Source organism: Palaemon carinicauda, chromosome 30 (assembly GCF_036898095.1).
Source record: "Palaemon carinicauda isolate YSFRI2023 chromosome 30, ASM3689809v2, whole genome shotgun sequence".
Lineage (NCBI taxonomy): Eukaryota > Metazoa > Arthropoda > Malacostraca > Decapoda > Palaemonidae > Palaemon > Palaemon carinicauda.
The window spans coordinates 69991806-70008860 of record NC_090754.1 but is presented as its reverse complement, the minus strand read 5'-3'; the positions used below and the strand labels follow the sequence as shown (position 1 = coordinate 70008860).

Sequence of the window (17055 nt, the reverse complement as noted above, 5' to 3'; positions counted from 1 at the left end):
TTGTGATCTCACACATTGTCTCCCTTAAATTTTCACCCTTTAAAAATTATTTTATTTCATCATGCAACTCGATCATCAAGGAAGTTCCTTTTTCTGAGAACAAATTCTATAAAACTAACCTACCTCCATCCACCTCTTTCTTCCAAATTCTAGTTTAATTAGTTAAAAAGGTTAGAGTGAATAATAAAAACAATAAAAGTATTGTTAGCAGCTACATATTTTCAAACAAAAAACTGCCATTTTGTTATGAACAACCAATTGTAAACCATAACTATATTTGATAAAACTGACATCGACTACACTGGCATCTGAAGCTGCTCATTATATTCAAGTTCCATAATGTACTACTTAGAAAAGAAATGCTTTTAAAATCATCACCTGAAGGGTGTTACCATTTACAGTGTGCCATGCATACTTTCTGGTATGCAAAGGATACTGGGAGAATACTAAGTTTTTTCTAGTTTTCCTCTGTTCCTCTTGATCTGCCCAACCCCACCCCCTTTAAACAACTATCAGACCTTCCTCAAAGCTTTACAACTTAAGAAACAACAATTCCTTTAGGCAAGATCTTTGGTCTTGAAATATGGCTGTATGGTCAAAATTTAATATTTATAAAATAGCTTAGGCAATAATCTCTTCAAAAAGGCAAATTGTAAGTTTTATTTCAATTTTGACTAAAATATAAATGTAATTTTGAGCTGCAGTCTATACCAAACATTTATACTGCCTACATTTGTTGTACCATCTTTATTTTGACTAATCTTATAGAAGTGGTAAGGTACTATTACTTTTATATCAGAATGGACAATACTTTTTTATTCTTAAAATTAAATGAAAAAAACAGGAATACACAGTATTTCCTGTGTCATAAAACTCTACACACACTATACTCAACTAAGCAATTTTTGGAAAAAAGAAATTGAGGATTTTACAAACTATCGTAGCAGCAATTCCTAGCTGGTGATTCTATAGGTGTGATTTTTCGTCCGACAGTAAATTTTTAAATCTTTGTTAAACTATGAAATGTGTTAGGTAAATATTAATCAGCTGTCCTCCCGTTATCCCGAATTTATTACATATCTTATCAAAAACCACTAAACCAGTCATAGTTGCTACCATGCATAATAATGTTTTCAAGTGTTTCTTTACATGTAAGTGGTGTTGCCAACTATACCTGATCAAATTTTGGTAGAAATAAAATTCCAGTAACATTTCCCAAATCCATCATGTACACACATATTCTCAAACAAAATTAAACATTGATCAAAATAAAGAATTCACTACAAATTTCACTAGGTGGAATATTGGTAAAACTGCCCTCAACTTGCAGTGAGATTTTTTTTTTTTTTTCAAGGTTCTGTTCTGCAACAACTATCAGTATTATTTCAGAAACAATTTAACAGTCATAACCAAAATATTGCTTTGTTACAAACTACAGCTATCAACAAAATATGAGAAAATAGATAAATACTGCATAAGCAACTAATATATCCTAGCGTCGTCTGCTTGGATACCATCAGTTACCATTTTGTTTGTAGATGGTGTTGGCAAGTTATCCGATTATCACCAAAACAAAATCAAATATCTTATTGCTTTCATTAATTGAAGTGTATCTAAAATAATTTATTGCATATGAATGATAATTGTAGGCATATGCTTTATGTCTGGCGAGTGTTTGTAAGTCCTTACTGGAGTGTTAGGGGGCATTTTTCAGGAAAAAGGCTGTCTCATGACACAGGGCATACGATAATCAATAATGTTTTTATATACGAGTCAAATTATAAACCTGACCTAAATATGAAATTACATAAACTTGAATTTCTTACCATAAGACCCCTTGGCATCCCCATTAACCTTAGAGTCATTTGGATGTGAATGAGAATTATGACGGTGAATTTGCTGATTGGTAGCGGGCGAGGGGCTGTGGGTTGACGATGGTGGCCCTTGCTGCGGGGGATATCCAGGAGAAGCTCCTCCTGGACCATTAGGTCCTCCAATGGGACTATGACTACCTGAAGATACTGGTGGCGGTCCAGTGCATGAAGGCGAAGTTGGCGTGGTGGGGTTAGAGCCACTGTAACGGCTCCCCGGACCAGGAGGAGACAATTTCATTAATTTCCCGGTGTTCTGGTTTTTCTTTCTAAGCATTGGGGGAACATACTTGGAAGCACCACCGCCACTCGCCGCTTGATCAGCAGGCCTTAAAACTGCTGAAAATCTGGGGATAAAATATACAATGAATACCAATGAAAGCTGTTTTTTTAGTTGCTCTTTAAAACTACATTAATCCCTCACATACCCACACTCAGCCAAAACTACACCATAGTTTTCTATATCAATCCACTACTGGTGTACAATTTCCTGAAGGGAGGTAGAATGGATATACACTGTACAAACAGAGCTAGTACCACCTGAGTGGAGAGATAGGTAGTGGCACGCAGTGTTCCCAGTGTAAAAGAGCGCAGGCTATTCGAAATCATCGCCCAGCTTGAATTTTATCACAATTTTCAAGAGAATTTCAATTTAATGGGTACTGCATTGTTCTTGGTCGTGAAAAAATGAAACCGCAAAGAAAGAACCACCGATAAAAGAGGGCCGACTGTATTAGTTATTATAAAAAAAGATATCCATCCTCTCTGTGGGCACAAAAAATCTGGTTGAAAACTAATGTACTACAATTAGAGTTTGACTACTACCTAGATTGGCCATGGTACCAGTCTCCCATTGAGATACTACCGCTAGAGAGTTATGGGGTCCTTTGACTGGACAGACAGTACTACATTGGATCCTTCTCTCTGGTTACTGTTCTTTCCCTTTGCCTACACATACACCGAATAGTCTGGCCTATTCTTTACAGATTCTCCTCTGTCCTCATACACCTGACAACACCGAGATTACCAAATAATTCTTCTTCACCCAAGAGGTTCATTACTGCACTGTAATTGTTCAGTGGCTACTTTCTTCTTGGTAAGGGTAGAAGAGACTGTTTAACTATGGTAAGCAGCTCTTCTAGGAGAAGGATAATCCAAAATCAAACCATTGTTCTCTATTCTTGGGTAGCGCCATAGCCTCTGTACCATGGTCTTCCTGTCTTGGGTTAGTTCTCTTGCTTGAGGGTACACTCGGGCACACTATTCTATCTAATTTCTCTTCCTTTTGTTTTGTGAAAGCTTTTATAGCTTATATAGGAAATATCTATACAAATGTTATTACTGATCTTAAAATATTTTTTTTCCTTGTTTCCTTTCCTCACTGGGCTATTTTCCCTGTTGGGTCCCCTGGCCTTATAGCATCTTGCTTTTCCAACTAGGGTTGTAGCTTAGCAAATAATAATAATCATAATAATAATAATAATAATAATAATAATAATAATAATAATAATAATATACACATAAAACATTTACAGGAACCTTACAGCTAAAATTAACAATGCCAGCTATGAACATTTAAACTAGCATTTTATATATCATGTATGTGTATACAGTACTAGGTCTTTAATAAATTACACCTTGAAAATCATCACACATTCTTAAACTATATACTCAACCCAACAGTACATATTGATTGCTTGAATGGATTGCATTTGGGATTTAAGTAGGATAGCCAACATTGACGTTTTCAAATGACATACAGTGAAATTGGGGTCTGTTTTCAATAAACACTTGAATGATCAATCCCTTTTTTTAGTGTACATATATTTCCATAGGCATGACATTGTTAGGCTATGCAAAATCAGATTACCCTTACTGGCATAAATAACTTGTCCAAAACTACGCTTTGAAGAGGCGCTATTACGTTAGATAAGTTTATGACTACTACTTTCTAATTGCACTTTATATTTGAAATTACTTTAAGAAAAGATTTCTACTTACTTATCCTCCTCATCTCCATTCTCTGCCTCTGATCGAACTTGTGTAGCTGGAGAGCTCAAGATTTCTGCTGCAATTCTTTGTGCCTTAGCTTCTCTTTCTCTATATTCACGAGTATTACGCCTATTCAAAGGTGTAGTGTATCCTTCCATTTCGGGAGTGTAAGAAGTTGTTACACCATATTTTTCTTCATTTTTTCGGAACATATCATCTACGTCCCACCCATTCTGGAAAAATAAAAGCATAATAAACTCTAAGCTTGTATATCTTAATATTACACTAAATTTTCTGAGTCCGCACTACAATGACGATCATTGTATATCAAAACATGCCAAAAACTTCATTTCTAAACTTAAACCCCACGTTAAGTTCAAATCATTAGGTTATCTTACCAAAGAGTATAACAAATAGTCGTATATCACACTTGAGGGATATTTTACTAGCAACTAAGACTTGGAAAATCAAGTTTATTAATGATTATGTAAGGGCTATATTAGTGTATTTCTATACAGAAAAGGTCATACACTAAGTTATTAAGTATACAGTGTTTATACATATACAGTACTTATATATTTGTATGTATGTAAGGTATGTTATGTATATACATCCAACTTCTGACGTGGCATAGGAATGGATCCACGTCCTAACGCGAGGGATCTCCTGTCATTGAAATTTTAATTCTGTGTTCAAAAAAATTAAAGCTATAGTAATGAAATGTTTTTAGTTGAATAGCTGAATAAATTGTCTATACTCAAGTACAAAATTATTACAATTTGAATAACCTCAGCTGGTGAAAATAACACAAAAAAGGATCCCTCTAATTCCAGCTCATTTTTCCTTTGTCTACACATAGAAATAGTCTGCCCTATTCTTTACATTTACTCCTCTTTCATTATACACGTACCAACACTAAGATAACCAAAAAATGCTTCTTCACTCGAAGGGTTAACTACTGCATTGTAATTGTTATTTGGTTACTTTCACTTGGTATGGATAGGATAGACACACTAGCTACAGCAAGCAGCTCTTGTAGAAGACACATTTCAAGATCAAGCCATTATTCTCTGATCTTGGGTAGTGCATACCACAGCCTCTATACAATGGTCTTCCACATTTTGAGTCATCAAAGGTCTTAACAATACAAAGTATTTTAGAAATTTTATTCCAGTTGTGACCAGATTGCGGAATGATCGTCTTAATCAGGCAGTTGAATAGTTGGAACTTCAGAGGTTTCAACTTGCGGTTAATGTTTTTATTATGAACAAGTTGACACAAGTCTCTCTTCACTGCTTATATATATGACAGATCTATTTTAAAATTGTTACTGATCTCAAGATATTTCATAATCTTTATTCATTATTCTCATACTTTTATTTTCTTATAGCCTATCCACACTGAGATACTTTTCCAAATGGGATCCCTTGGGCTTATAGCATGCTACTTTTCCAACTAAGATTATAGCTTAGCTAGAAATAACAATAATAATAAGGTAGTGAATACAAGAGATGGATATTTGGAACACTCAGAATTAATTGTAAGCTGGAGCTCGAAGCCTTTTATGTCCTAGTGTTTGTCGTTAATGGCCTTTAAACTGTGCGACAGGTATTGGAAGCAAGCACATTTGGGCAAGAGAATTTGCAAATCTAAGGCAATCAATTTTAGCGCTGACACGGGAGAAGAAATTTTCTTAATGGACACTCCTGGAATTTTCCAACATACTGTACTGGATACTTATGAACATGGTTAATATTTGTTATGGTGAAGACTGCACTTGAATGAATAGAATATGATAGGCTCTTGGACCTCACGGTTACTAGAGTTATGCTAGTTACAGCACTTACTTGAGAAAACTTGGTATCTTCATAGAAAGGGAACTAACCATTACCAAATACAAAAAAGATCTCCACTTCATACTACTGACAATCCACTGTATAAATAAATTCCACCGTTAAGTAACATCCAAACATAAAGTTAAAAAAAAACTATCTTATTCGGAGTTATATTCATGTGCTAGCTTCCAAAGATATTGAAAGAAAATACAAACTAGCAGAATATATATAGCAAAGCAAAGTAAACATATCTTCCATACTACAAAAATATTTTACAATGAATAGTCCACCAGCATAAATGGTGCCAATGTCAATATAAAAAAGAATTGTTTAAATCATCATCGTCATCATCTCCTCCTGTGCCCATTGATGCAAAGGGCCAAGGTTAGATTTTGCCAGTTGTTTCTATCTTGAGCTTTTAATTCAATACTTTTCAACACATCAACTACTTGATGCTTCATAGTCCTCAGCCATGTAGGTCTGGGTCTTCCAACTCTTCTAGTGCCTTGTTGAACCCAGCTAAACAAGGGCACGTATACCATGTTTGTGGTCGAGGAACTAACTCCTACTCCGTGCACCACCAAAGTGGTGGATCTTACTTTGCAAGCAGCCATGAAGGACAAACCTATACCACAACTTAGGGAGACAGACCTGACTTCTTTGCTCTTCCCAGGGGACCAAGACTGCTGGATTGATGCACCGGTGACCTTCACGGCGGGGAAGTTGGCTCCGGACTGTGCGACTGCACAGTTCAGTGAACGCCTTCCCAGGCTGCTAGATGCGTTGATTCGGACGAAATATGAAGCTCGAGTCATATTGAGTAGATCTATTAAATCGGCTAATATGGTGGAGATGTCTTCTTTGGTTTATGCCGATGAGTCTAATTAAGATACTAACAAAAACCTTGCTTCACACGCTTCAGTGAGATGCATACGACTTCGCTGTCGCTTGTCGTGCGTGCCGGAAGCACGTCTTAGTGGAAGCTTCCATTTGACATGAGCCTAACAGGTTGATAAAAGCCTCGGTCTAGGGGGCAAATCTTTTCCCAGATGATGTGGTGAGGCAGCCAGAGTCAATCAGACCCTTCGTGTTAGGTGGGGTCTCGTTCCTAAGAGGAAGTTTGAATCCGTTGGCATGCAGTTACGGGGCAGGAAAAAGCCGAGACAATTTCTTCCTTTCCAGGGTTCCCAACCCCAACCTGTGGAACAGGCAGAGCCTGTATCCCAGATGCGACATCCATCCGCCTCTAAGCCTCAGCCCCAACAGCAGTTTGTGCTGGTAAGCCACCCATCTCAGCCTTCGACTTCCTTCTCGACTTCGCCCGCTTTTAACCCTGCCTTTGAATCTCAAGGCCTGGTCCAAGGTTATAGTAGGACCTTTTCGCTACAGGTGAGGTGGTCGAGTTTCCGGGAGGGGCAGAGGATCCCGAGGGAGCCGTGGTAGCAGACCATCTGCGACCCAATGAGACTCCTCAGGTAGGGGGGAGGCTATATCTGTTTCGAAGATGATGAACGTTGAACAAATGGGCACACAGCATAGTACCCAAGTCCAATGGCGGAACTCAAGGATTTCGCCCAAGATCTTTTCAAGAATGCGGTACAGGAGGTCAGGCGTTTAAAATTTCAAGGTCGCTTATTCAGCGTGCCAAAGAAAGACTCCGACAAACGAAGGGTCATTTTAGACCTGTATCGTTTGAATACATTCATTCAACGCAACAAGTTCCAGATGCTGACCGTCTCGCAGGTACGAACCTTACTTCCTCGTGGGGCCGTCACCACATCTATCGATCTTACAGACGCTTATTATCATATTCCAATAGTGCGTCATTTTCGTCCTTTTCTGGGTTTCAAGCTTGGCAAACGGGCATACGCCTTCAAGGTGATGCCATGTGGTCTCAATATCGATCGCAGGGTATTCACAAAGTTAGCGGAAGCAGTGGTCTAAGAGTTGAGAACTCAAGGAATACAGTTAGTGGCCTATCTAGACGATCGGCTTATTTAGGCCAACAGCAATAGGGAATGTTGCGAGGCGACGTACAAGGTCATACAGTTTCTGGAACAATTAGGGTTCCGAGTGAATTTCAAAAAGTCCCGCCTGATTCTGGCATCATGCTTCCAGTGGTTAGGTCTCCAATGGGATCTGACCACCCACAAACTGTCGATTCCCCCGCAGAAGAGGAAAGAGATCGCAAAGGGCACGAAAAAATTTCTCAGGGACAAATTTACATCTCGGAGAAACCAAGAGAGGGTCTTGGGTTCACACCTGTTTGCTTCCATCACAGACGTCCTACTGAAAGCCAAATTGAAGGACATCAATCGAGTTTGACGATTCAGGGCAAAAGACAAATTTCGAGACAAGGTTTCAAGGACTCCATCTATCCTAAGAAAAAGACTTCTCCCATGGACGAAGATCAGGGACTTGGCAAAGTCGATACCTCTTCATTTCCCTCCTCCGGCGTTAGTAGTCCATATCGATGCCCCCCTAAGCGGTTGGGGGGGGGGGGGGGGGGTATTCTCCATTCAAGAAGGTCCAGGTTTTGTGGTCGACAACTTTTCGTCAGATGCACATCAATATTTTAAAGGCCATGGCAGTATTCTTGACTCTGAAGCGACTCTCCAAGTCAAAGAATCAACATATCAGATTAGTTCTGGACAGCACGGTGATAGTTCTCTGCATCAACAGGGAAGGTTTCAAGTCGGGTCACATCAATCAGGTGATGATTGCCATCTTTTCCTTGGCAACAGAAAACCATTGGTATTTGTCAGCAGCTCACCTGGAGGGCGTCAGGAACGTAATGGCCGATGCACTTTCCCGGACGCCTCCCCTGGAGTCGGAATGGTCCCTAGACCAAGCAACATTCCGTTGGATCTGCCAGCAGGTTCAAAATCTTCCAGTGGACCTCTTTGCCATGGACTCAAACCACAAACTCCAATGTTATGTAACCCCCAACCTGGACCCTCTGGCCTATGCCGCAGACGCCATGTCCCTCGACTGGAACACTTGGCAGAGGATCTACCAGTTTCCTCCTATAAACATGCTGATGAAAGTTCTGGACAGGCTCAGGATTTTCCAAGGACAGATCGCTCTCGTGGCTCCCAACTGGCCAAAAAGCAATTGGTTTCCCCTCTTGGCGGAACTAGGTCTCTGTCCTCGCCGGATTACCAACCCAATGTTGACGCAAACAGTACAAACTCGCAATGTGTCAGCTTCCTCAAGAATTCCGAGTGCCCTAACTTTATGGACAATGAAATTTGTGGCTCAGAAGGATGCTGATATCGATCCCCTTAACATATTGTTCCTGGAATTGAATAAGAGGGATTCCACCCTTCGGCAATATGATTCTGCTGTTAAGAAGTTAGCGAGGTTTCTGAGGGACTCGGATGTTCAGACAATGACTGCCAATCTGGCAGTTACCTTTTCCAGAACTTTGTTTGAAGGGGGGCTAGCTGCTCTGCTAGTACTATTACCACGATTAAGTCTGCCTTGAAAAAATATTTCAATACGGATTCAATATTGATCTTACGGATTCATATTTCTCATCTATTCCCAAGGCTTGTGCTAGACTAAAATCGGCAACCCGTCCACACGCGGTTTCTTGGTTTCTCAATGATGGCCTTAAATTGGCTTCTGACACTGATAATGACTCATGCTCCTACATAACGATTCTTACAAAAACGTTATTTTTGGTAAGTTTTCATTATTTTTGATAAGTTTAGCTTCAGGAGCCAGAATATCTGAACTCTCGGCATTATCTAGAGCGCCGGGTCACATTGACTTTTTTTCGTCTGGCGAGGTCTTGCTCTCCCAAGATAGGCGTTTCTTAGTGAAGAATGAGGATCCCCAGTCTAGATGGATTCCGTGAAAGATTGTTCCACTCTCTCAGGATCTCTCTGTGCCCTGTTAACACTCTGAAAGCTTACCTGAATAGAACTTCTAATAAGTCTTCAGGCCCTTTGTTTGTTCGAGAACATGGAGGAACTATTTCCCTGAAGAGGATTAGGCAGCAGATTCTTTACTTTATTAAGCAAGCCAATCCTCATTCAGTCCCACATGCCCATGAAGTCTGGGCAGTGGCGACCTCGGTTAATTATTTCCATCACATGAACTTTGAAGACTTGAAACGATACACTGGTTGGAAGTCACCAACAGTCTTTAAACCCCACTATTTGAAATCTTTGGAGGCCCTAAAATTTGCAACAGTGGCAGCAGGAATGTAGTTCCTCTGGATATAGAAGAACCATTATAATTAGGTCCTATCTATTTACCACCCCCCCCCCCCTTTTTTTCTTTTTATGCCTTGTCTCCTTATAAGGAGCGGTCCATAACCTACCTTGCCTAATCTCCCTACCGTCCCTTTTTTATTCATTTGGTTTGCACCCTACCCTCTGATTATGATGTATATTATGTATTTATGTCTATTTGTTATAATTAAATTTTGGTTCTTGAGAGTTTCCCCAGTGTATCTGGCTGTTTATTTTGGGAAGTTTTCTGTATTCTGTACTTTGTGTATTGCTAGTTTACGTTTTGTTATTAAACTCTATTAATTCCAAGTTCTGTTTTTATTTCAGTTCCTTATTTTTGTGTGTATTCCCAAGCTTGGGACCATTTCTCTTATGATTTCACGGAGCAACACAGGTCGAGCCCAGAAAGGGGATTTTGACGAAGGAAAAATCTATTTCTGGGCGAGGAACCTGTGTCGCCCAGTGAACCCACCCCTCTCTTTTTCCCTCACCCTAGGCTGGTCTAAGCTTGGGGTGCTAGGAGGAATAAGGGAGGGAGCTTGGGGAGGGGGGTAAGGGTGAGGGGAGGATAGTCGTAGTAGAAGGCAGCAGTCGGGTGTAGATCGGCACCTCGTAGTTCCGGGGGATGTTGGTGAAAAGAGAGGTCTAACTGGTGAGGGACCTATGGTCGTGGTTCTAACACGCCCCAGTTACTATACCGACACTCATTAGAGTGAGCGAGCTGGATTTATTTCTGGTATTCCATGCATCTTTTTTTCTCTGGTATATTCAGCAATATTTATGCCTTAGAAATGGTGCTTTAAGGAGCATTTCACTGGGCGACACAAGTTCCTCGCCCAGAAATAGATTTTTCCTTCGTCAAAATCCCTTTATTTCTAACCTGTTCTGTAAATCAACTCTTAATACCCTTCTGAGGGCATTGTTCTTAAATCTACCAATCTATTGGAGGTTGTTTCATTGACATACCATGACTCATGTTCATATAGTAACAATGATCTCACTAAACTGATATGTAGCCTGATTTCTAGATTTTACTTAACCTAGCCATTGTCTGATTTACTTTTTTCAATATTCAACTAAACTCTAATTCTTAAGACCCTGTATTGGAGACCATGGTTCCTAGATACTTAAATGATTCTACCTCATTAATCCTTTCTCCTTCCAATATTTCCTCTTCCATTGCATATTCCATTCTCATCATCTTTGGTTCCTTCTATTTATCTTAAGCTCAACCTCGTGTGATACTTCATGCATTCTGGTACGCAAGCAGTGCAAAGCCTGTGTTCTCCTGATAAGGACAGCATCATCAGCATACTCTAGGTCTGCTAATTTCCTATTACCAATCTAAATCTAGTCTAATCTTTCTCCACCATCTAAAACTCTTTTAAACAACATAGGTGACAACACATTCCCTTGGAGTACTTTGCTGTTCACTAGAAATTTGTTTGATAGGACTCCATTAACATCAACTTTGCACTTGCTATGCTCATGAACAGACAATCAAATTCATATATCTAAGCATTCCCTAAAGCAGGAATTTCCACAAAATTGGCCGGTGCACACACAAAGGCTTTTCACAGTCCACAAATGCCATCAAAAGTAGTTTTCTATATTCTATACATTGCTGTACAACATGTCTCAAAATGAAAATTTGGTCAGTACAACTTCTACCATTTCAAAATTCTGCTTGTTCATTTCTCAGCCTTTCAAAAATCTTTCTCTTAGTCTCTCTAGAATGAAAATACTATATCTTTCCATAAAATATGGCGTAAGCGTGATGCCTCTGTAATTATTGAAATCAGTCAGGTCTCCTTTTTATGGCATTTCCAAGCTCCCATTCATCAGATTTTGCCTCTTCATTCCACATTCTACAAAATAATCTTGTAAGTATTCTGGAGGTCACTTCATTTTCAGCCAGTATCATCTCAACAATTATTTCATCGTATCCAGGTTATTTCCATCTCTGAGTTTTTTAATGATAGCTTCATTTTCAAACACTGAATTCATTCATGGGCATATCAAGGTCTTTATCTGCTTCAGGTGCATCAATATTTTTTAATAAAGTTAATTTATCTCATTTTCAGTGATAAATAATTCCTCCTAAAATAATAATCCTGACAGAATGCCAAATTATAAAAGGGAGAAAAGTCTACAGAAAGTTTTCAGAACCATCCAATGCTGAATAGAAATTTACCAACCGTTCTTAGGTTATGAAAAATCACATGCAACCAAACAACACGCTGCAATTCAGCAGGGAAGCAGTCAAATATCACGTCAGCATGAAAATAATCTAAAAAATAGTGCTCACCAGAAACCACCTACCCCACTCACCGAACTCTCTTCTCCAAGAGCTACGTTATCCTCAGCATTAGCATCGCCCTGCCAAGGCTCTAAGGGTCGTTCAGTTACTTGACCGTTATAACGACTAATAACTTGATCTACTGCGAACCCGTCTGAAAGAAGATGAAAAGATTTAGACTTTCAACATTGAGAATTTTTTTTTTTGGAAATAGACTTTATATATAACAGATATAGTTGGAATAACATCTCTAAATTTCTCGCAAAAGTGTATAAAATACATGGCACAGTATTTGCAAGCTTCAATATGTCAAATGATCAAATCACAGCTCATAATACAGTAATATGTAAAGGTACAATTTGTACATGAATTCACACACAGAATTTTGAAAAAACCATACTCACTTAGTCTAGCTGATTACTTACTTACGAGATTAGAAAAATACAGGTGGAACAATAACTGCAATTCACTAATAATATTACACAATTTAAAAGATGAGTCCTAGAGCTGTGTGTCATACTAATAATACATAAACAAAAGAAAAACAAACTATTGCAATCTAAATTCCACATGCCTTCGAGTCATAAAAAAGTGCGATTCAAAACAAGTTAATACCAAATGGGCAATAACAAACCTTATACGTACCAGAATTGGGCGGTGTGCTTTTTAATACGTACTGCAAACTAAAACTTCCAGCGAATGCATAAAATGGCAAGAGTTTTCCTAATATACTGTTAATCACCAACATGACTATATTTGTACAAGGCAAATGCCTCATATTGCTACCAATCTAAGACTAAAACGTAACAAAGGTTATGTTTGTGATGAGAAACAATGGTATTTCACCTCCAGGTTTGCAATGCCATTAGACTTGTCAAAATGGTGATTTACTTACGCATAAATATTAGTCATCTCCCTTTGCCTATTTATGAAGAAATGGTAATAATCCTGATTCTTAGAAAACTAGTGTCAATGTGTGTGTGTAAACAAAAATAAAAATTCTACTATAGCCAAAAATGATGCAACTAAATTGAAAGCCTTTTGTTTAAAAGAGTATAAAATAAAGAAGGTCCACGCATAAAATACTGTGATGTATTTTTCATATATATATATCCTTTAATATTTCCAAAGTTTTGGTTAACAAAGTATAGAGAATAATTATTTCTACTAAATCCATTATAACAAATCTAACTTGCATATCAAAATAGATGCTGCTACATCACAATTTACAGATTAAACTGAGAAGCTTCGCAACATACTTTAAATAAATATAAAAACTAAAATCTATCATCTTAATCGACTGCTAAATCATAAACACTTCAAGATCCTTTCCACTAATGGCTCTTTTTAACCAAGATTTTCTAATGGAATTAATAATTCAGTTAAGAAAAAATAACTCCGCAGAAGGGAGGCTTTAATTACAAACTGACTAAAGCCTAATTTTGTAGCTTCAACTATTTGAACATCAAATAATTGGGAATTTAGTCAAGAGAATTTTACAAGAGCAAATATTCAATTCTGAAGGGACCTTTTATACAATTAAGAAATGACTGTATACTACATATGTTAAAAATACTCATTATCTTGTGTGGACTAACAAAAGGTTTCTTGTGTACTATGAGTAATATCAAATAAATAAATTCACAAGTTTACCATCTAATAAAAGTCAGTGAAAATGCCACACTGGGTCATTACTACGAGATAATTTTTAAATAAAAACTAATATACAGTATACAAAAAAATAAATATAAGCATAAAATGTTCTAGGTAAGGCTGGCTTCTGGCAATTTCAAAAAAAAAAAAAAAATAAAACTTTACAATTGTAATCTACCAGGATAAAAACCAAAATCCCTATGTACATCAACAGAACATCATAGCAATGGGAATGTACAAACCATAAACATAGCTATGAAACTAATGTGATAAAATTATAAGTCAACTAGAATACTGTAATGGAAATTCATCATTGCCAAACGCACCTACATCAACTAAATCACACCCCTAAAACATCCTAAGCAAAAAGCTCCCAAACAGAAAAAAATGACAACTAAACAAAACCCTCCGGGGTGCATAAAATAACTAAAAAAAATTTTGTCTTGGAAGGAGGCTAAACACACACTATAGTAGTACTAAACTCAAATATAATGTGCAGGCAAGGATAACAAATATCCAAGATATATAATTGAAGGCCATTACTGATCATACTTCATAACGACACTAAATATCATCTCTCCACACTAATGCCAGTTATTCAATATGAAAACTCTTCAAAACCTCTTGGTGATGATGCATAATTCAAAATTAAATTTTGCTGCAAAAGGCAGTTAAACTTTCAGACAATTTCACATTGAAGTCAAATCATGTTCAATAGAGTTGGTTAAGAACTTTAGGTGGTACCTGACCATGATTTACCCACTAAGACAGTGGTACTGTAATTCAAAGCAATGCTTCTCACTAAACCAATGATAATTTCCAAATTGTCAAATTCTATACCTTCAGCAATATAATTATAATAGGTACTTCTGACTAAAGCACAATCACATGACTAATTACACAAAGTTAATAGCTTCACCATTTCTAAGCCTTCTTGGTATTTCCTTACAATAACCAGTTTTAATTCTGTTTGGGTCTTCTTGCCAAAACATATCTAGTAAATCTCCTCAGGTATTTACACAACTAGGTCTATTTTTGAAAAAAAAAAAAAAAAAAATTACTAAGATAACATTTAAAGAAATGTTATTCTTTAATTAAAAAAATTCTGAGTTTCCAATAATTACTCATGGTAGAAATGAAAGTGTAATATCTCTTCAGTTTAGTGAAAAGGCTTTTCCTATCGTCCAAAGCTGTCTTACAATAAAAAAAAAAAAGTATATTAATTCCTTTCTTGAATCTTTCATGGAAGAAATTCTACTTTCTAAATCGACTTTACTCTGCCCAACACTCGTACACACTTTCAATTTTCTGTTTACTCAGATTTTGAAATCTACATATTCACAAACTTTACAGTATTTTCAGATTAATCATACATTCCTTTTTTAGTATATAATTATCATAGTCATAAGTTGCTTTAGTTTATGAAAAAGACTGAAATTTGAAGCTCTGCTAACTAATATTTATCAAGTGCTAAAAAAAAAACATCCCTTTCGATTGAATACCATATCTAACAGAAATATTTACTTAAAATAAAAATTTGAATTCCCTTTTTGTACACAGAGAATTCTATAATCATCTTGTGAACAATTGCTGGGATAATATAGTTATAAATAACATTTGATATTCAATTATTTCTACAAATACGTAAGATATAACAATTAATATTCTGAGCAACTATTCTTCTATCTTGTGGGTGGAGATTGTTAAACGGGAGGACTATCACCCAAATGGGGCTTGATAATCTCTGCCTGCCCCTTAAGAGCTGGTAATGCAAAGAAAAGTTCTGCAAATTTTTCTTTAAAAAAAAGTATTGTTTATATATTGTTATAGAGTTCAAGAACACTTTGAAAAGATTGCATATTATAAAAAGAAAATCTATAACTAATCTATTATGATTCAGATCTAAAGTTCATTCAAACATTGTATTGAGCAAATTAATTCGAACGATTTTATCTGGCAATGCCAGGCACCAACCTTGCCCTGCTCAAATGGCCAAGAAATTCTGGTTAGACAATAGCCAGGCAAAGACTGTTCACAGAATCAATTAAACTAGAGTTAAATAATCTGAACCTTTGTGTATTGCAATCTGGTCATTCCCAGCCAGAGATGATGCGACTTTTTTTTTCTAGAATATACGCATAAAACCTGAAGTAGACTAGCATACCTTTTATACTTAACCACAGTCCAGTAAATTATCACCGTTTACATCACCTCAGTTTTCTTCGGGTTATACTATATCAAATAAATTAGTACAGCAAATTAACTGCAAATCTAAGAACTTACCCCGACCTGCACAAATAAAAGAATGAAGGCTATTACTATAACATGAGAATAAACACTACCTTCCAGACAAAAGTATCTAAACAAAGCCTTACCTTTAGTAGCATAATCTAGATCCACATTGTTGATTTTTATAGTTACGATATCATTGGCAGAGAAAATCATCTTCCTTTTGATGGTCTCAGGGTTGATGGTGGAATCTGACCTGGTGACTGGGTGTGCCATGTCTAACACCAGGTCAAAATTAGGACTAAATGTAGTAAACACACCTTCAATAGTGTCATTGGTTTTCGTTTGAATCTGTCAAAAAAAAAACAGACATGAATGTAACACTCGTTGACAAAGGGGCAAATGAACAAACACATCAATTGAATGAAATTTTAGCAACAATGATAGTAATTCTCAATCTGGAAAATAAAACTGCAATATAACATACTTAATATTAAAACTTATTTGGCATTGAAATGTGCTAAATCTGCACAATAACAATGTTGATAAATTGTATTTCAAGTAACAAATTTAACTAACGATTGCTTGTAGTTTTGTTTGCTTTCCACCAAAGAAACTAATATAAAAGATGTCTATGCAAACATTATTCTGGGTCATTGCTGAAATTCATCTTTTAAGTAGGCAATCTTATCTTTTGTCTGCCATATAGTATTCACCTATCAAAACAAAAGAGATGAAAATTACTTTCTTATTCAAATGGCATAAATAATTTTAATACATCCTAAACCTGCCCAATATATCTCCTGTAGGATACAGCATTAGAGAAAGAAAAATATCTAAAACTTTTAAACTTTCTACATAAGGGAACTTTACCAAAATATCTCTTTTAAAGATAAAATTAAGGACTTCCTGTGAAGGCTATGAATAATAAATTT

At 36.9% G+C, this 17055-nt stretch overlaps 1 protein-coding gene across 4 annotated transcripts in view; it reads right to left on the bottom strand.

Moving 5' to 3' along the window:
* LOC137623257 (ataxin-2 homolog) overlaps positions 1-17055 on the bottom strand; it is a 74603-nt gene that overhangs the window by 23406 nt on the left and 34142 nt on the right. For 3 of the 4 annotated variants that reach the window (XM_068354009.1, XM_068354008.1, XM_068354011.1), the window contains exons 3-6: positions 16267-16471; positions 12262-12392; positions 3873-4096; positions 1827-2218 (exon numbers count right to left, since the gene is read on the bottom strand). In XM_068354009.1, coding sequence (XP_068210110.1) covers positions 1827-2218; positions 3873-4096; positions 12262-12392; positions 16267-16471 — 952 coding nt within the window. The remainder of the gene's footprint in view (positions 1-1826; positions 2219-3872; positions 4097-12261; positions 12393-16266; positions 16472-17055) is intronic. The other variant, XM_068354010.1, reaches the window with a different exon arrangement.